Consider the following 21,736-nt stretch of genomic DNA (forward strand, 5'->3'; position numbering starts at 1 on the left):
ATCCCAAATGCTGGTTATTAATGTTGGAAATCACCTATAAAAAGAGCCTGTTCTGCCATTCTTTGTTTTATTCAACAACAAAAAAATGGTAAAAGAAACCTATATGCGTTACGCAATAGGCTACACGAGGGGATAGCCTTCCACCGCGTACGACCCTCCTAATCCCTGTTGCCTATTCTAAGCCCATGATGCACAGAATCCGATTATGTATGACAAACAGGACATGAGAAGTTTTGTTTGGTCAATGCACAGGATTCCAACAAACTGAAGTTTCATCGCCTTTCCAGGCCCTCACAGGCATGAGAATTGCTAAATGAGAAAAAACATGCACTAAAATCACAGGATATACGGTGGTATCCTGATGGCGCATAATATGCTCTGCAGTGGAAGAAGGCGATAGAAGAGTCAGCAAGAGAATTTTGATGCTGTCATAGAAGTAGATTAGTTCATCCATTAGAACCAAAACCTAAAATTCTGCACATTTGTGCAATAATGGAATCATGCTGAACTGCTGCATAAGACAAGGTGCAAGAGTCCAAGAACCTAAAATTATGGTCTATATTCTATAAGAGTTCAAAAGAAACAGCAATATAACCTAACATCTGAAATAAGTATGGTGCAACTTTGAAGGATCTGGACGACAGATAGCTTCACTCTCATCATTTCAAATGGGTTTCTGCTAAGTGCAAGAACTAGGAATGTACCGCTAAATATGTAGAAGTCTCTACAATAATGCAGTGTCAGTAATAAATTATTTCCATCCTCACGCAATTCTCACAATCAGAAGTAAATATAGAATGAGAAAAGGACCTACACTGTGCCATGTTTCAGCAGCAAAATCAATAGCATCTTCAGCGAGCCCTTGCACCACCTGTGGAAGAAGATTCTCTGGATAAATCTCATAAAGCATACAGCAGAATCATGACGTACAATACAAGAGAGATTATATACAAGAGTATAAAAAGAAAACTTCCTAATATTGAATTATTGAAACCACACAAGGAAAGAATAGCATGCAATTGTTAAAAATTATCCTTCCTACCATAATCCAGCATTTTAACAGAACAATCTTGATGAGAAACCAATCACATGAAATTTGCAACTCATACTATAATGTTAAATTGTTTGACAATAAAATAAAAAAAGAATCCAACCTATAACATCAATAAAGCCCAAAAAAATCTGAAGTGCTTGTGCTACAATATCATCCTTCCCCAGTTCATAAGCATGCTGAAAAATGATGATTTTCATGCATCGGTTGAACATGTACATACTGCTAGTTGCGCTCAAAGGCTTTTGGCTTCTAAGAAATTCAGGAGATGTTACACAAGCTGAACTCCATGTCAGACAAAGCATCGATCTCCACATATGCATACATCAGGAGACTTATATAAATTTTATTTATTTATTATTGTAAAGTTAATAACTTCACTACCCCACAATTTCAGCTAATGTAAGCTCAAAGACCACCTCAAAAGATTGAAAAGGAAAACAGAAAAACTATGATTGAAAAGGAGACAAAAACAAGTATGTGCCTTTGATGGTTTAACATGCTATGTTTGAATGTTTTTATGCAAGGTTCGTCGAACCGGTACCAGGACTCGTACCGGTTGGTAGACGGAACAGTATGGTATGGGTTTGCCATTCCGCGATATGAATTTGAAGGATTCTCCCCATCAAAAAACTCCTTTTACAACCTCATTTTCCATTCTAGAAAAGAAAATGAAAATATTCTAAATGATTGAGAATCAACAGCAGCTTGGGGCAAGGGATCCTCCCCTAACAATTGTTTTTGAGATGCATGCACTAGCTGCAAATCTAACTAAGCATGCAAAGGCTTAAGGAGTACAATTCTAATAGAATGAACAAAACAATTACTCTACATGATTAGGTAGATGATGTTTTCATTTTGCTCAAAAACATTTTTAGATAATGATTATAAGATGCCCTATGATATATAACAGAATGTGGGTCCGATGTTGAAGATGACGGAGAGTTAAATTATCACCAAGGTAAAGAGGATAACTTCTATGAAGCTCCAGAACAAAGCACAGGGATGTACACATTTAGAGAACATGTTAAAAAGGCAGAGGTTTAAGGGAACTTTTGGAAAAATCAACTCAGATTGCTAGACTGTTAAGTGTATTCATGAAGTAAGGTGGTCAGTTAGCATTTCCAGAAGATTGGACGTATGATAAATTTCAAGTGCACATGAAAAGGATTATCTAAAACTTCCCAGGATAAAAATTTTGGTCATTGTAATTCATCTAGGACAATGCAGAAAAATGTGCATTCTCCCCGATATCACCTCCACTACTGCCACATAGCATGCATAAAAAGAAATCATTATAAAAAGAAGCATATCAAAAAACCTAAAACTAGACCACTATTACAATACTACATAATAGGTAGAAAGAAACACTCCGTGGTGCTTTCTTGATTTTTTTTTCTTGACTAAAAATGGGTTTAATGTTTTAAAAAAAGTGACTAGCTTCTTGTATAATTTGCATAATAGCTCTACATTAAACCTACTACACAAAGGCATCCATTGGATAATTATTTTAAAACATTTGTGAAATGATTTGAATTACAGAAAAAACTAAACAGAAACAGCACAAAGAAACAGAAAACAAGTCACGACTCAACCAAAGACAAAAAAAGACGGGAGAGATCAGATTCCTGGGTTCGAGCAGCAGACCATACCTTGGGACAGGGATCATGATCTCCCTGCAAAATCAGCCCAGCCAAACTGAAGGGACTGCACCATAGAATGGCCGGAGGTATTTCAGAGAACCCGATTAGCATCAAACAAATCAAAGAATTGAAGGTAATGAAGCATAATAGAAGAGAGTTGGTGGGAGAGAGAGAGTCGTTTCTTGCCCTGGAAAGGATGGAGAAGGGTGAGATAGAGGATTTGAGAGAGGTCTGCTGTTGTTTGCAACAGGTTGATGCCCAGGAATTGAGACCCGCAGTTTTAGACATACAATTAAGTGAAGAAAATAGAGCATGACATACAAAGGGCGAGGTTTGAGGACAGCCAGGAAATTAGTATCTTATTAAGAATGCATGTTAGTCACAGTAAAACTACATTCCACTCCATGATGCATTCTTTCTATTTCACTGGAGAGCTTATCATTCGTCCTAAACCATGAGACTAGCTAGCAAGTGGTACCTATTTCTTTTCTCCTCCCATCACCTCCTCAATTTAGTCAAACAAAGGAGTGCATGTCAACAGTTTCATGCTTACCCTTTTTTTCCTTATTAAAGTGTGAAACAATCAACATGCAACCTGCAGTGATGGGAAGGATAAAGAAGTTAGATGGGAAGATAAAGATGGATGCAACCATTATACTGGCAGATCATTGCTCCATATAGATTGAAAGGTCCAAAGTTGATTGATTCATCATTCATGTATGCTAGTGTAGCTAAATCCAGCACCAAACCTTCTATTCCCAGGTTTACAGATTTAATGGAGTGATTTGTGCGTGCACTTTTGAAGAATAAAAAGTTGATCCATGCATGGGAAAAAACAGTAAGCATGAGGGTGAATTAATGGTCAACAAAAAGCAACAAAAATTGACATCATGTGACCAATTCATCATATAAATTATTTTTTGGAGAAAAAATTTTAATAAATTGTTGATTGACTTATAGGTAAAAATCTCAGGAAAAAGATTAGTTTACAAATAATTCTTCTAATAGTATTTTTCAAAGTTTGCCGTCTCGGTACCAGACCCCATGCTGGTATCATCCTATTATAGTATCGGTACGCCCAATATGTCCAGTTCGGCGTACCGAGTGTCGGTATACGCCCCGTACCAACATATGCTGGTTTGGTACTGGTACGGACGGTACGCACTATTCTCAGATCACACTAGAATTTGGTAGGAACAGAATATTTTAACAAATTCCAACAAGGTAATAGAAAAATAAGAGCAGAATGTATACATATTAGCAGCTGGATGTTGGTGAACCAGCATCTTGATGAAGTTTTGATAGTTCCATCTCTATGCATTCTCCATTCCTTTTATAGGAGTTTTCACACCATGGTAGGACCCTTTTGTCTGATACATTTGGAAAACTATATCAAGTGCTGTTGCAGATGTTTTATTTCCTTTCAGTAGTTGTTAATTGTTATAGATTTTAGTTATCAATCCATTGGCTAGTGGCATACCAATAGTCTACTTTTCCATCAAGAAGGTTTACCTCAGTGTGAACCTCCAAGTGTCTAGGTCTACAAATGAAGTGAAAGTTTAAAGATGAAAGATGGAATTCTCTTATAATGTCGATACGCGATACAATACAAGACGACAATGCATATCGAGTGTCGATACAGTATGAGACTACATACCAATTTGGTACCAATACGGTATGGTATGCTTGGTATGATACGGTGCCTAACAATGCGGCGAACCTTAGAATGAAGTTTGCACCATTACCAGTAACAGATTTATATGCACACCATAAATCTACAATAATTGAAGAAGATTGCCGTTACCTGATTACCAGCAAGCAATTTCTTATTATGCTGCCCATTTTAAATGATGCTTCTTAAAAAGAAAATCATTATAAAATAACAAACGAAAAATGATGGATCTTAATAAGGCTTCATCAAGTAAATCTTTCTGATTGATCATTTCACAAGCAACATGTTACCCGATTCTTATTATACTGCCCATTTTAAATGATGCTTCTTAGAAAGAAAATCAATTATAAAATAACAAACGAAAAAGGATTGATCTTAATAAGGTTTCATCAAGTAAATCTTTCTGATTGATCATTCAACAAGCAACATGTTACCCAAAGCTTCAACTCCATCTATCTAAAAATCCAATCCCTGTATTTTATTGGCCAGGTAAAAATGCATGGCATTCATGGATTCTTATTGCAATTGATAGCATATGGGCTGCATTAGAGCCCTCCTTTTCAAGGAGCTGTCTGATGATGCTTTCATGTACTTTGTTACCAGAAAGTGTTGCATCTAAAAAGAACTGAAACAACATTTCAAGCACATTAATGTTAACACTTTCTTTAGTAGCTTTGTAAGACAGTTCCGGAAAGAGTTGTTGCTCACATAAACTACAGACGAATAACATCACATCACAATGGAAGATTATGCAGTGATAAGCTGCTATTGCGACGTCTATATTACTAAGCTATAATCACTAATATTCTTATCAGGAAAGTTTCCCCATTTTATAGCATTAAACACTTCAAATGTGTCAACTTCTTGTTGAAATGAAGTCCAGAAACCTTTAGTAACGTTTCATTCTGCAGATCACTAAGTGCGAAGCTGGTAATGTGATGTCTTTATCACTAAGCTACAGGAAAATTTTCTCCCATTTATAGTGTTAAACATGTCACACGTGTTAGCTTCTTGCTGAAATGAAGTCTCGAAGCATTTAGTAATGTTTCATTCTGCAGATCCAGGATGATAATACATTACAGAGTTCCTAAATGCTGAAAATTATAAAGTAATGACGACGTCAAAAATTAAGATATTCTTTTTATCGTAAGGTACGGATGCATAATTCTAAGTATCATACCTTCTGTTCCCTTCCATTCAACAATTTTCTTATCCGACAAGCCATGAAGATCTTGTTAGCACTAGAAGACTCATAAAGCAACACCACGTTGACATGCTTAATACCCAGCCTACAGCACATAAAAAAAGCTCTACAATATCACAAAAGTATATTGCCAATAGAGCTATTGAAGGATAAAACTTGTCTGAACTTCTTTCCTTTGCTGCTAATAGAAGAGGAGTAGGAGCAAAAGGAGAATAAATTACTTATTTGTAAGATGTGGAGGGAAAACTTGGGAAGCAAATGCTCTCTGAAAGATGTCCATTCATTCAAATAGTCCTACTATTCCAGTCTTCTGAAGATTAAACTCTCTCTGCCTAAAAATATTGCTGCTAAAAGCACATGCTGATTGACTACTTGGATGGACCATCATTACAAAAGATATCTAAATCTATGGCAGATAATTTATTTTACTCCACAAAAAAAAAACCAAGAAGAAACTCTTTCTATAAATACTTTTGTGGGAAGCTTCACCGTCCATCCACATAAACCACTATGAGAACAGAAATCAATGTTGTAATGTTGTGTAACTAAAAGTTACTAAAAATAACAGAGGTGGAAAGAATATGAAGGAGATGAGATACAGAAGAAAATATAAACTTAATTCCTGAGTTTGAAGATTTTTCCAATCTGAAATATGTATCCATGGTTATGATTCCTCTTTCCAGAGCTTCAAGATTTTCCTGGTCTCCTACCATTGCTTGATCCACTGTAAAAACATAGTTTATTCCACAAAATTCAAAAAAACATCCTTTGGACTGTTGTTATAACCCCACAGATCAGTTGCAGCTATAAGTACATTGAACTATGCTTGGCCAGAAGAACCACATTTCTACTTAGGAAAAAGTTAATAGTATATATGTTGTATCAAGGGCTCCCATACATCTCTACAATAAAGATGAAATATTTCAAACTGTCTTCCTAGAAAGAATCTTTTGTATCATTTCATGTCCACCATTTAGATTTAACTATGAGAAAGGAGATGGTTCTTGATTAGCTCCTGAAGAGGGTTGGAAATGGGCTTGGGCCGGCCTGAAGCCCATTGGGCTAGGCCCAAAAGAGTTCAGATCAGGTTTGGGCTTAAATATAGAGCCCATTTGTTTTTCAGGCCGGGCTCAGGTATGTCATTGCCCGGGTAAGACCCGAGCTTGAACTAGGCCCGAAACGGAACCCAAATTCATGCCTGAATCAATTTGTTTTTGTATGTTGTTATTTAGAAAGAATAATGAGGAAGTAAATGATAAATTAAAATGGATTTAGCTGAAAATAATGCATCATATATCATTTACTTATGTTTTAGGAGAGAGCCTAATTTTTAACTAATTCATTTACTTGGGAAGCAACATCATAAACTATTAAGCTTCAATCGGATTTAGGTCGAAACCTATTTTTAGCCCAAAAGAAAAATTTGGGCCAGCCCCATCAAATTCGGGCCAGGCTTAAGCCTGGCGGGCCCGGGCCTAGATTATCCAAAAATTTTCAGGCTTAAGCCTGTCCAGAAGAGCGAAAAAAAAATCGAGCCAGGTTCAGGTAGGGCCATGGCCTGACCCGGCCCACTTCCAGCCCTAGCTCCTGAAGCCCACAAGGCCACAACTAATGCCTCTGTGCACCTTGGTTAAATACACACCTTTAATACGATCAATAAGGTCTCTTGACTTGTACTACATGCATGCAAAAGGAAAAATGGAAACTTAAGTATATAAGACATGGACGGCTAGATACTTCTTCCATAATTAAGCATAGCGCATTGAGCAACCTGTCACAATCAGATCTGAGCTATGCCCTAAAAGCTCAAAGCTTGTTGAGAAGCCTCTATCTAAATTGTTGTGCATATATATAATTTATAAAGATTATTTGTCAGAAATTGGTAAAAGCAATCAGCAAGCATGCATTAGAAGCTATAATCATCATGGAAGAATATATCAATGCAAGCACCAGCATATTCCTGATTCAAAAGTACATTGTGAAAGGATTCATCCTCATTTACCTTTTATTAGCCTACTTCTCCTGTTTGTAAATAGAGAGGAGCATTAAGAGGAGTCTATTTGTTGAAAAATGGAGTGTGTTAACAATGGGTCTCACATATGATAATAATATAGATGTCAAAAGCAAAAAGTTCACTAAGACGATAATTCAAATGGCTGATAAAAAATAACTTCTAGGTTCATGCAAAGAAAAAGGAAGCCACCTATAATAAGATATATGTATGGTCTTTTCAAAAGCTGCTTACACTGAAGACTGAAGTTATGATTGTAGAGGATTAGCATTATCCGTGTGTTAAGAGAACAAAAAAGGCAAGCATATAAAATTAAGAAAGAATGAAAGAAAAAGGAAGCCACCTATAAAATGGTTTGTTTGAGGGCAAAAAAGGCATGCATATAAGTTAAGAGAAAAGAAACTAAATAAAATTTATTACTAACCATATAATAAAGTTACCGAGCATATCAAAATATCTCTTAGAAAAAGAACAAGATGCTCAAACACTATTAGGGGAGCACTGCAAGGTGGCACTATAGGCTTAAGCACAAGATCATTGAGATAATTGAGTTAGTTCCAAACTGCTTCATTCAATACAAGAATGACATCCTACTTAGTAATTTCTCCTCCTCGATGACTTTCAGCCATGTCTTCTATACTTTTGGAGATACCTGTCCTGGTGATGCCTGTGATATGGAAACACATTAGATACACATATTTGACTCAATGATAAAGACACAAATGCCCGACATACCAGTCTTGCATTTTTTTAAAGCAAGACTTGAAATTCATGAATTGCACAGTCCAAAAATACATTTTTAGAGGAAGAATGTTCATTATCTATCACTAATCATTAGCATGCAAATAGAGCATATGCCACAATAAACAACAACATATTTAAGTTAAACATTAGCTAGAATATCATAACTAGTTATCAAGACGAAGCAGATTATAAACTAGAATTTTAAGAATAACATGTGGTTGTAAGCAATTACAACCCAGCATCTGATAAGTGCACTTGTAATGCAGCAGTACTTGACAAGGAGAAGATCTGGGCAAAAATCTCTTTCAAAGTTGTGGAGCAACTATCATGGCATCTAACAATTAAAGTAATAACATTTTTGTCCAATCATTTAGCATTTTGAGATCACAAAAGAAGGCAGCCATGCCTTATAATTCAAGCAGGAAGTAATACAAAGCAAAAAGAAAAGATAATGGAAAATTTATTTTTTAGTATAATAGAAAAGTACATAATTAGGGTGCAAATGATGAGAAAAACATACTTTCGCCATTTCTATTACTCTTCCTCCTATAGGCTTCAACTCCAACACAAGCTTAAATTATCAGGTAGGACAAATCTATATGCATAGTGAATAAGAAACAATCAGAACAATGCATGCAAATCAAGGATTCCAAAGATTTAAGTAAATAAATCAATCAACATGTGAGGACATCAAAACTGATCAAACGTGCATGTAGATGTCATGTCATCAGCAGAAACTTATGTAATCCAATGCTTGATAGTATTCAAAGCAATATGACCATCTGCAGAGTTGGAATAGAACAGATAGCTGGTAAGAAAATCCAAACAAACATAAGGGAACATTTAAGAAGAAGCATGTTAAATCACCTTAACATCTGAAGCTTTCCTTTACAAGCTCATATGGGCCTATAGAAATATATGAAAAAAATGCTTCGAATTACTTGAAAGTAAATAAAATCAAAAGGGTTTAAACAATTACTGTTCCCTGTAACTTATAAGCCATTAAACTAAAGATCAGGGAAAAGAAAGAGAAAGATATCATAATAAATAATTCCATTCAAACAACCCAACATATTCACCAGGGACATCAACAGAATGGGGCAAAGAAATTCGCAAAGAACAGGAAAGAAAGAAGGAAAGAAGGAAAGAAAGGAAGAACACACAAAATAATTCCATTCAACCGTTCAAACACTTAAATCACCAACGCACAAGCAAGCAGAAGATTGAATCTTTTATGAGAAATAAGAAAATTATCATGCACATAAAAGCACCAAAGGAGAAATAAATAAAGGAAGCATAATACAATGGTTGCATTCAAGCGTTCCAATGTCAAATTCGTGTAACACACAAGTAGGGCAACAGGGCATCAAATATTTTGCAGCAAATAAGAAATCCGTCAAACACAGAAAAGAAACTAAGGAAGAAAGAAAGTAACCGCAAAAAAATAATTAAGCACAAAGGAACCATTGTACACATACGTAAAATAGCAGACGATCAAATCTTTGACGAGAAATAATAAAGTCATCAAGTATAGAGAAGAAAGAAAGGAGGAAAGAAACCGGAAAGCGCACATTCCATGTGACTGTTTGAACTTCCTTTCTTCTTTCTTTTGTGTATGAAATAAGTCTTCCAATATTGAAATCGCTAAACACATCCGCGAAACAGAACAAGATCAAATCTTTCACACCAAAGAAACAATTCCACTCAAGGTAACAAGACTGCTCAAGCGTTCCACCACCGAAATCACCCAATACATATGCAAAACAGAACAAGAATACATAGCAAGAACCAAGAAATTTATCAAGCACGGAAAAGAAAGCCATAGAGAGAGAAAGAAACTGCAACAAAATAATTTCATTCGGGCGTTCCAACATCAAAATCACCCAACAAATCGGAAAAACTAACACCAAGATGGAATCTGCCACAAGAAAAGAAAAAGAAGAATCAGCAAGGATGTCAAAGAGGGAGAACTATGAGTTCTCTCCCTAATGCAAGAACGCGGGTCGATCCTGGATTCAAGAACATCCAGAAACCGCCAGCGCAGCAGCAGACGAACCCTAGTCTCTGATCTCTCCACCATCGGAGGAGGAGGAGGAAGAGAAATAAGGTTAGGGTTCCGTTCAAGCAGGGGGGGGGGGGGGGGGGCGGCGGGCTGTGGCGAGAGCGGGAAAAAAAAAAGTCGGTGTTTGGAGGGCCGACGCTGGGCGTGTATAAATAGAGAGAGGGAAGTCGCACAGGTGTCTTGCGCGTAGGATGCGTACAAATAACGGTTTAGATGAATGAGAGGTTAATTAATATGCTAAAGCAAACAAAAGGTATAGATCATGAAAATAATGGATGAGGTAGAATAATAACATCCAAGAACTGACATTTTGATCGGTTTCATATGGACACATTAAAACAACTCCAAATTAGCAAACAACTAATAAAAATTTTAGAAATTATTTCGTGCATTTATCATTGGTAGAAATATCTGGGAGCACGTGGGAGGGATCATAGCCTTTCGAGTCATTCGTGTTTATCGAGAGGCGAATAGTACTACTATCTGAGTTATCTTCTGTACACCATTCACGAGAGTTCTGGAAAAATCTCAAGTCTATCTCTTTCGTCCTTAGGCCCTGTTTGGGGGAGCTTTTGGAGGGCCAAAAAGTACTTTCTGGCCCTCCAAAAGTACTTTTAGATAAAAAATTATGTTTGGTAAAATTTTTGAAAAGCTGTTTCAGCTTTTGCGGGAAGCTGAAAACAGTTTTTTGGAGGAAGCTCCAATTTGGAGCTTTCCGAAAATGCTGTTTTCAGCTTTGTCGGAAAGCAGTGTTTTTGACCAAAATATCCCCAACTAAAATTGTTTTTCCTCTCAAATAACTTCATCCCAGCCTCATCCTCTCCCACCTGGCCACCCATCCCCCTCCCTCCCCCTCTTCAATGCCAAAGTAATCCCTCCTACCGCCCCCGACGCCCTCCCCCTCTTCTCCCTCTCCCCCACCGCCACCTTGGACGCCTTCCCCATCTTCTCCCTCCCCCCGCCGCCGCCCCCGAAGCCGTCAGCGAGGTAGAAGGAGGAGGTGGATCCGGCTGCGGGAGAGGAGAGACGGGGGAGCCAAAGGCGGTGGTTGTCGAGGTCGGGGAGGAGAACATCAGGGACCTAGAATCGACGGCGAGGGGCGAAGTGGTCCTCATCGATCTGTAGGTGGAGGATGTCTCCCGGGTAGACGGATAGACGGAGGAGGAGGGGGCAGGGGGGATCGCGATCGGACTTAGGGTCATCGCCAGCGGTGGCCTGGCGGAGGGGCTGGCATGGGAGGAGGCAGGCGGAGGGGCAGGGATGGGAGAAGGGGAGCGGCCGTAGGCTCGGCTGCGGGCGTCCCGCGACGTCGCCGGCCTCGGCCGGCTTCTCCCGGCGTGTGTCTCCTCCGCAGGAAGGAGAAGGTCGACCGCCACAGGCGCTGCCGGCCTCGGGCCGGCCCCCTTCCGAGCACCGATCGCCTCCTTGCCTCGCAGGAGAAGAGGGGAAAGGGAGAAGAAGTCGGGAGAAGAGAAGAAGAGGAGAAGGAAAGGGAAGTTTGGGAAGAAGAGAAGAAAAAGAAAAGAAAAAAAAAAAGAAAAAAAAAAAGAAAGAAAAAGAAAAAAGAATAAATAAATAATAAAATATTTATAAAATGAATGAATGAATGAATGAATAAATAAGTTAATAAATAAATATATTTCAATGAATAAAATAATAAATAAATAAATAAAAAATAATGAGTGAGTGGCAAATAATCTGATCTTTATGATATTGATAGGTACCGTGAATTTGTCACCATTACAAATAGTTAAGTAAAGAGATAATCTGTTAAAGAGATAAATGATCATTAGAAGGATAAAAAATTAATTTATACTAATAATTATAATATTTTATATATTTATTGTTGTATTATACTATAAATATGATATAATATAATATAATATTATAATACATTAATATGTTATGTTAAATAATTTAATATTATGTTATATTATGAAAAATTAATTTATACTAATAACTATAATATTTTATACCTTTATTATTGTATTATACTATAAATATAATATATATTACATTATACCATAATACATTAATATGTTATGTTAAATAATTTAATATTATGTTATATTATGAAAAATTAATTTACTCTAATAATTATATTACTATTATACTATGCTATGCAATGTCATATTACTATATTATAATAATATTATTTTACATTACAGTAATATTATACTATATCGTATATTATGTATTAATATATGTTATGTTTTATTATACTTTGTTGTATAATACTATGCAATGTCCTTTATGATAAATTTGTCATATAAAAGTATTTTCTCAGTTTGTTTATCAAACACATGTTAAAGTGCCACAGCACTTTAAAAATATAGTTACCAAACGGCAAACAGCTTTTTGTAACAGCTCTACTTCAGACAGCTCTACTTCCAACAGCTTTACTGCCAACAGCTCCTCTAAACAGGGCCTTAGTGGCTCTTCTTTTTAACTTTTCTGGATGTACTCATGCACCAATGGTGTGCTGTATCAAAAAAAAAAAAAAAGAAAAAAAAGAAAAGAGGTTAGCTCCCCTTAAAAGCTTACAAAACCCTCCAGATCCACTATTAATGGCCCTAAATTCTAGCTTGCTAATAGTTGTGGGCTTTTTCTAAAGCCCGCCATCCTGGGCTTAGCTTGGAAACACCCTTTTATTGCTCTAAATATCATATATACATGTGCATTGTGATGTGAACTTGCTTTGCGGATGTTTTAATCCAGCTAAATTGAAACCACCACATAATTAGATCTCAGGAGGATTGTGATTAAATAACTGACAGTTATCATGTCAATTCTAAGTTTAACGTGCTATATCAAAATTTTGGTCTTTTTTCTTGTCTGCTTTAATTAAATGAATTAGATGTGCTCAAATTGAATCTGATTTTGCGATATCCACCGTGCATAATTTACCGAGTTTACGTCCTAGTTTGCACAGATATTAAGTCAAGTCCTTTTTTTTCTTCTTTTGAGTATGGTCATGCATTCCCTTAAAACTTCCCGAAAGCAGGCTTTTATTCTAAGCTTTTGCATGACTAGCAAAAAAAACTTACTAGAAAACTGGTGGACATCACCAAAGCCACAAGGAAATCTATGTGTGTGTGAAATAATTGATAAGACTGTCTTCATTGACTTAAAATTCTATTATAACTAATAGAATACTTAATAAATGGTTTACAAACTAATCACCTCAAGCAAGGATCTTCCGAGGCAAACTCCAAAAACACCTTCTTGTATTGCTACAGTATTCTTTATTTGGATGGTTGACTCCAAAACTTTTCCACTCTACATGGTTGTGGGCAATCCTATTTTAAATAACATAGTCGAGTCAGTGCTTGCTTTGAGGGAGAAGAAATATATTAGAGATCTCTACTAGGCAAAAGTAAAAATCTTTATCAATATATACAGATGATGGAAAAATAATCGGCAGGTGGATATCACATCCAACCAGCCATGCTTCCTCTGAGCAATGAGTTGGACAGAGAAGGGGGGGAGGCCAGGGAAGGAAGCATAACCCCAATCCGTGACTAAAACATTGCATCAAACTCAACCACAACTCAACATCCGCATTGATTGCATGGTCAAAGCAGCCTCCAACCAAATAATTGCAGCCCACTGCCCAAACTCCTCGGCCTGATTTAAAGGCAAGCCTGTGCAGAGGTGGCCTTCCCAGCCTTTTTACTCCTGTTGCACTCAGCTGACTGCCCATACCTGCTTTCTTGCATGGGAGAAATTGTTCCCTGTCCTGCTGCATGCACCACGTAGTCGTGCTCATTTCTGTACACTTAGATGCATGCTTGAGGAATGGGTCCCTAGGAGCCGAGTGATTGTGATTTATGTCATGCATGCACGTAGTGAATAGTTTTTCCTTGCATGGCCCCCTCCTCCATAAATACTCTCTCTCTCTCTCTCTCTCTCTCTCTATATATATATATATATATATATATATATGGTCCTGAATTCCATGCAAGAGACCACAATGAGGGCACCATGTAGCTCCATCATGCACCATTATTCATAGTTCAAGTACCGGATATGGGGGCAGCAGGTAGGGTCCCATATGGCACGGTGCCATTCCTGAGCGAGCCTTCTTGATTTCGGTAGCCGAGGTTAGAGAGGGCTGGGTTGGGCTCGTGCCCATGACCGGGTGTCCCCGGCGTTAAGGCCCTACTCAACGAATCCCCACGGCAGCCTCTCTACCAACCAAATATTATGGAGTTTGATGAAATGCCATCCCTTTCCTCCATGGGCAATGCTGGGTGTGCTCGCTCACAGCTCATTTGAAAACGGGAGCAGCACAACCGGTCAGGCTACGATAAATATAAATTGCCTGCCACGAATTGACCTAGCTTGTTCTCTCAACTCCGGTCCCCTCTACTTGGCTTATGAGACTCCAAAGCGAACGTCGTTTCAGTGAAAAAGATTTAAAGTTGGAATCAGCCATTGAGCCCCAATTCTACCCCGCAGCTTTCATATGGTCCCATAATTAATCTTCTTGTGGAGGAGATAAAGGAGGTGCATTAATTGTTCGAGATTTGGCCTTCTCATGACCCATCCGTAGATTAATTCAGTGGACCGGAGGTCGCTCATACTTTTGGTGAGCGGCTAAGGTCACGGAAAAGCTTTCGCATTCTATCGTTGCCTCCAAAATATTAAAGCAAACAAAAGAGAGAGAGAGAGAGAGAGAGAGAGAGAGAGAGAGAGTTTTTGGTGGAAGGATGTTGGTGTCATCGCAAGGGCCAAAACCATGACTCAGGGAGTAGTGTTGCAACGACCCAGGGGACTGTACAAGTATGACATGGTACGATGGTGAATCAAAAATGGTCTCGATCGCTTTCAGTCCGTGAAACTGTTCAGTTAGCTCAGTGTTACTTCATTAATACATGACCCAACTCGCCAACGTTACTTGCATGACTTTGGTCCCCCTATGGCCGAAGCACCATCCAAGAAGATGACTAAAATTGGGTAAATGCAACATCACCGACCCAAGATAATGGACTTGATTTACCGCGTGATCGCATAAAATTATCCTTATGGCTGAGCCCCTAATTAGCTAGAAATGCATAGAGAAGATGGTTTTCTTCTTATGTAAATAGTATTTGACAATTCTTTTTTTTTTTTTATGGAAATTCAATAGGAAAGACTAATAATTTACTATCAGAAGAGACAGAGGAACATAACCATAATAGTGCTGAGTACGAGCTCAGTGGTGGCATCAAAGATTCAAGCCTATTCCAAGCCACATATGGCAATCCTTCCCTTTCCTAGAATAGCGCTGCTTCCATAATTAGAGAGAATGAAAAAAAAAAAATATAATAAAAAAATCTCTTCCGCCAACTTAGGACAATTAAAAGCAAATAATTGGTCCCTTGCTCTCTTCATCAGCAGCTGCAGATGATGGTTATTGCCTCCCCGTTCGGCCCCCAAGTTCATCGGCCGCCCGCCCTCTCAAATTAATTTGAACCTTGATGGCCAACCAAATGCTTGCCGCCGATGGGTATCTTGCAAATAGATTATTGACCAATTCCAACTTTGTACTAACAATTACACTTGTGCGAGGTCACTTGTTTCTCAAGGCAAGCCATAGAAAAACTTTGATTTTTTCAAAAATTTCTGCTTTCCAAATGACTTTGTGTTAAGACCATCTAAGTCTACCATTATTAAAAAATTTGTAGAAAGAGTCAGCAGAGAACAAGATGAATTTTTACACTGCCAATTAGGGAGGCGAGACGATCTAATGGCATTTGCCGGGGGTGCCTATAAGAGCCTCCGGGTGATTTGTCTCGCGCCGGGACAATAGGCCTCTGAGCCTAACTTACCAAGACAGAGATTTCCAACTCCATTGGGATGCCACTGATGCATTCGGCTTCAAAGCCCTAGCATATATGTCTTCAGATAAGATAAAAAGAGGTGCCTGATCAATCCATGAGTCTTTCCTAAACTGTAAGTTTTTCTCGCTGCAGAGCTCCAGTGGGCCCCAACCTACTTCCAAATGTCCTCCCAACAGTGCACAAGTCTTCCAACCCGAGAAGACGATTGAAGGTGACGCCTGTACCTTCCCCTTCATTAAAAAAAAAAAAAATTGAACCAATGTAAAAAATCACTAACCCAAGAAAATGTACCTGATTTGGCACATTATCGCATAAAATCATTATGGGCCTTTAATTAGCTAGAAATGCGTAGAGAAGATGGCTCTCTCCTTATGTAAAGAGTATTTGAGTGCTCCACCACTGCACAATTCTTCAACGCGGTCATATTTAATTGGTACAAAAATCAATAAAATTAGAAGGAATTCAAATATCAAAATAACCTAAGGGTTCATCTAGTTGGGGTATATCAAACTATAGAATAATTTAACGATTTCTGATAATTATTTATCTAAAAAACTAATTACAAAAATAAATTTTACTACTTTTATTTGGTGGAATAATTATTCTAAAAAACGGCATTAAAAAAAGATTACCATGTTTGGTTGGAGGTAATATTATATGAAAATATTGCAAAATTTTCAATAATATTCTTAAATAAATAATTCAAATAATAACATTTTTTTCTCAACTTATTTGTTGGCCATTTATGGCCTACTTACATCAATGCTGCCAACGCTTGCTATTTCGAATATTGAAATTTATTTATATGAGTTATACATATAGTTACATAAACCCTATTTAATTTAAATATTTTCAGATGATTATACATATACTTGAAAATATATTTCTTAGTATAAATAAATTTTAGTATGTTTTTGTGTGTGTGTGTGTATATATATATATTTTATTAATAAATCTTACATTAGATTTATTGAAAATTAATAAATATTAATTAATAATTAATATTTATTAATAGATATATTAATATATTAAATATATTTTTATTATTTATAAATATTTTTAATCAAAAATATCAATATATTTATAATATATTAATATAATTAAATATTCTTATTATATAACTGAGATTATTCTTATCGAAAAAAGGCATTTTCAGATTATCTCTACTCAGTAATCCGGTCTAGAAACATAAATACCATCAGAATGATGGTATTTATTTTTTTATCTCTCTCTTATCCACTTTTTGTACCAAACATGGTAAACTGACATAAAATTTATTTTTTCAGGCCAGATTACTCCGAAACAAATGGTCCTGGGAGGAAGCCACACGAGCTCTTTGTCAGGAAAAGACTTTGTATCCTTTAACAACTTAGTTGTAGGCAGAACATGGAAAAGGTGATGAAGCTTACTCGTCCACCCCCAATCCATTGACACAGGGCCCTGGGTCTGGGTGGGTTAAAGGGGTAATCGCGGGGTCAAAAGATGAGATGATGAGAAGGGGAGATCATGAGCATAGTTGTGGGGGGAGGAAAGGTGAAAATGCCAAAAGGTAAATTTAACGAAGAGAAAAAGAAAGCGCCCTCATTGTACCAGTGGAGGGGGTGGGCCTGGGCAAAAGCTGGTTTTATTGGGAAATGATGGGAGGACTGGCCGGTAGTGGCCGGTTGCAGGTCGCTTTGATGGCGCACGCTTCCATCCCTCTCTACTAAAACGCTCCCTCCTTGGTACCTTCTCCTCCCACCTCCACTCCTCTCATCTTCCTGATTGGCTTTCCCTCTCTCAAGGATGTGTTTCTTTCTCTCGTCCCCAATCAGAGAAAAGCTTGTATCTTACCGAAAAAGAGAGAAGCTTTTATAGCAAATCATATATCCTCCTCCCTAAAGGCAAATTGGATCCCTCATTACCTTCTTTTCTTCTTCACTTTCTTTTGTCAATACAAGCTCCACTTCCTATCAGCCCAGCTGAAAAATGAGCCCTTTCTATTTCCTCCCCCAGTAAAATAAGTACAGCCATATGGCCACTCTTCTTCTTTCCTCTACAGAAAGAAATTAGCATCACTCTCTCTCTCTCTCTCTTTCTATCTTTCATACACAAGCTATCTATCCATGCACTCAAGCCTCCAATGTCCTCTACTTCCAAAACAAGAAATATCCACCAACCAAGGCAAGAAGCACCCAAGCTTTCGTTTCTAAGCCAAATGGATATCCTTCATTTACCTAATTGCTAGCTTCTTCCCCACCCCATTCAACACCAACACCAAAAGGTTCCCGTTTTTATCCAAACTTCTCCCACCAGAGAACATACAAACCCACGAAAGAGCTTGCTTTTTAATTGACACCAATGGCCGACCACCACAACACCCCGGAGCCCGAAAGCAGTGCCAATTCCATGTCATCGTTCTCCTCCCCTTACTACTCTTCCGCCTCCCCCCTTTCCCAGACCACTCAGCAACCATTGCCGGAGACTTCGAAGGGCATTCCAAACCCCTCCCCTGAGTCCAAGAAGGACGGTGGCGGGAAGCGCGCGCGGGACGGTAGTAGGCATCCGGTGTACCGCGGCGTCCGCATGCGTAACTGGGGGAAGTGGGTGTCGGAGATCCGGGAGCCCCGTAAGAAGTCGCGCATCTGGCTGGGGACCTTCCCGACGCCGGAGATGGCGGCGCGAGCCCACGACGTCGCCGCCCTCAGCATCAAGGGCGCCTCCGCCATCCTCAACTTCCCTGAGCTCGCCGGCGCCCTCCCCCGCCCGGCCACCCTCTCCCCGCGCGACGTCCAGGCAGCCGCGGCCAAGGCAGCCGCCATGGACCCCGCAGCCATGCTGGAGGAGGCGGCGGAGGGCCCGGCTTCGCCGGCGTCCCCCGAGGAGCTGGGGGAGATCGTGGAGCTGCCCCGTCTCGATGGTTCCTTCCTCGACTCGGCCGACTCGGGGGGCGAGTTCGTGTACCACGACTCAGTCGACTCGTGGGCCGACCCGCTCCCGTGGGCGGCGGAGGGCGCCTACGAGTACGGGATCTCGCTGGATCAGATGTGGGGGCCGTCGGACGGATTCGTTCCGACGAGCTTTGAAGCTCTTCTGTGGGACTACTAGAAGAAAGCCAGCCCTTGGAGCTTCACATCATAATCTCTCTCTCTTTTGGCAAATTATACCCTGTATCGCGTGTATTATATAGCCATACATCATGCCAACCAACTAGACTCCTTTCCGTAGGCCACATTTATCATGCCCTCATTTCCATACTTTGCCCATCTGAGAGAGAGGTGATAGGCATGGTGTATGACCATATTAGCACTTAGCTAGGATATAATTTCTCCTCTCTTTCCTTGCAATGACCCTTTTATTTTTAATGGGGGCTGAGAGGGTTTTTTTTTTTTTTTTTGTAATTTCTCCCCCTGGTTTTTCATCTTAATCAAATTAGACATGGTGTAGTAGCTACCAATTGTATAGCGTATTGGAAAGGAGTGAGGAGAAGAAAATGACATGGTAATTGAGGTACTTGGTTTGTGTGATTACACGTACTCTCCTCTCTGTCATCTTCCTTTCTCCTGTTTAAGTCTCATCATGAATTGACTACTTTTTTCTCTTTCTCTCTGACACTGTCCTTGTGCAACCATCCATATATGTTTTGTCAATTGTTTTCATCAATTTTCTAAACTTTAACAAACATGTGTTAATTATTAGCACCAGCATGATTTAAAAGTGTTTGTAATAAAATGCTTGTAAGACAACAACAACAACATGTAATCATACTATTGAGATCATGCACACATATTCTCAAAACGTATAAATATTTTATCAAAATATCACTCTTCTTGAAACAATGGATTTTTGTGCTTTCAAGCTTTGGCTAACCTAAGCGTAATTTATGATCCATACCTTTTTTCACCGTAATAACATTCTTGTTAGATATTCTTTTGGATGAAATGACCATGTATTTGCTTTTTTATTTAGCCTCCAAAAGAGATTACTCCCTCCGAGTTGTTCATGAGACAATCCAGAGGTAGCTTTCTCATAGTTATTCTCATTGAAAAGGAAATCCTCAAGAAAGCACATGGCCAAAGTGCTTTAGATATATCAAATGACAGTTGTTTGGTTAATAAGTCAGATTAATTAGCGCCGTACAAGGAGTGTTGTGATATCAGGCAACAACTCCATTAAGCTTTCAAGAATACATGCTTTATAGCTAGTATTGCTGCAATTAACTGCAATACCTTAAATATGTTATTGGTTTGTATCAATGCTCGATGGCACGTGGATTTTTTTTTTTTTTTTTTTTTGGTACAGAAGGAGGCTTAGCTCCTATAAAATTACATTCTCACAAAACAAACCCCTCGGGCATCAACTACAAGAATTAAAGTGCTATAGCGACCAAGAAATCTGGTTGCCATCCTGCGAGTTGACATCAAGCTCTCATGGATGCTTGGCTATCGAGTCTGTGTATGGGTTGCTAGAAAAACAGGATAAGTCCTTTCTCACTGCCAAATATTCTTGGAAAGTAGCTTACTTGCACATTTAGAAGAGGCATGATTATTGATCCAGTCTATGACTATGCTTGAATCACCCTGAACCAGATTTACTTTGCATGAAAATAGAGTACTGCCTCTCGAAGACGGGCCCAAACCCCCACAAGCTCAGCCATTCGCACTGTGCATATGTATTCCGTCTTAGTCCAATTGCTTTCAACAAGGTACCTTGTACATCTCTTAGAATAAAAGCAGCAGTTGATTGAATCAAAAACAATATAATATATCATTAAACAAGTCCGGATGAGCTAAGACTATCATCTCCAAATAGCCTTTCATTTCTAGCTTTCCACAGCAACCAGAGAGAACGTAAAATTAATGCCTTGGTATCTCTCTCTACCATGGTAAGGGTCGACAAGTTAACCAGCTCCCAGCAAAGATGCAGGCACTGGTACACGTTACGAAGACGTAGGATTCTGGATTTTGTTGACATAAGAAAGAGTACCAAATTTCCAAGAACACCTGATGGACATATTTTCTTTACAATTTAATTCCTTTCTAAACATTTTTCTTACACCTATTTTGGAAAAGGACTAAGAAGTATAAGAAGGAGGATTGTTGCATTAAAACACAAAAATTCATGACTCCAAATTTATAGTAATTTAGAAAATAAGAGTCCTATATTATCATTAATTCCACTAAACTAATCACAAATCAATGATTCGAGATTATTATTATTATTTATTTATTATAATAATTATTATTACAGGAATAAAACATAATGAGTGCCGTGCTCCTGCTAAATTGTTGCCATCGCAAAATGACAAAACCACAGCTGTGCCTTTAGCGGCTTTCAAGCGTACGGCGCTGCTATGATTGTCAAACGAATGCGAGGCGCGAGGGCATATCGGTCATTTCGCGTCGCCCAGGGTCCCGTCCATTCGTGGCAGCTTTCCCGTCGCTGTCGCCTTCGTGTCCCAGGGCTCGAAACGAACGTAAAAACGGCTGGGACGAGCGGTCTTTTAAACTCCCCCCCCCCGGGGACAAAACAACAGTTACCTTTT

At 38.6% G+C, this 21,736-nt stretch overlaps 2 protein-coding genes across 14 annotated transcripts; one reads left to right on the forward strand and one right to left on the reverse strand.

Moving 5' to 3' along the window:
* Positions 1–208: 208 nt before the first annotated feature.
* Positions 209–10,426, reverse strand: LOC113462902 (vesicle-fusing ATPase-like). 13 transcript variants are annotated; one of them, XR_005509927.1, is made up of 7 exons: positions 9,193–10,426; positions 8,846–9,107; positions 8,176–8,248; positions 5,547–5,655; positions 2,704–2,758; positions 815–871; positions 209–378 (listed from the first exon to the last, which is right to left on the reverse strand). XR_005509927.1 is itself a non-coding variant. In XM_039122339.1 (4 exons), exons 1-4 carry the CDS (start codon positions 5,848–5,850, stop codon positions 337–339), a joined length of 267 nt encoding a protein of 88 aa, XP_038978267.1. In that variant the 5' UTR covers positions 5,851–6,935; the 3' UTR covers positions 209–336. The 13 variants fall into 13 exon arrangements, 4 of the variants coding, with proteins under 4 accessions (XP_038978267.1, XP_038978268.1, XP_038978269.1 ...); XR_003386206.2 differs by lacking the exons at positions 209–378; positions 2,704–2,758 and having other exon boundaries at positions 393–871; positions 8,846–8,920; positions 9,023–9,107; XR_005509925.1 differs by lacking the exons at positions 209–378; positions 2,704–2,758 and having other exon boundaries at positions 393–871; positions 8,846–8,920; positions 9,005–9,107.
* A 6,977-nt stretch (positions 10,427–17,403) lies between these two features.
* LOC103711000 (dehydration-responsive element-binding protein 3-like) lies at positions 17,404–19,721 on the forward strand. The gene has a single exon (XM_008796963.4). It carries the CDS (start codon positions 18,553–18,555, stop codon positions 19,297–19,299), a length of 747 nt encoding a protein of 248 aa, XP_008795185.2. The 5' UTR covers positions 17,404–18,552; the 3' UTR covers positions 19,300–19,721.
* Positions 19,722–21,736: the final 2,015 nt, after the last annotated feature.

Source organism: Phoenix dactylifera, unplaced genomic scaffold (assembly GCF_009389715.1).
Source record: "Phoenix dactylifera cultivar Barhee BC4 unplaced genomic scaffold, palm_55x_up_171113_PBpolish2nd_filt_p 001472F, whole genome shotgun sequence".
In the NCBI taxonomy this organism is placed as follows: domain Eukaryota; kingdom Viridiplantae; phylum Streptophyta; class Magnoliopsida; order Arecales; family Arecaceae; genus Phoenix; species Phoenix dactylifera.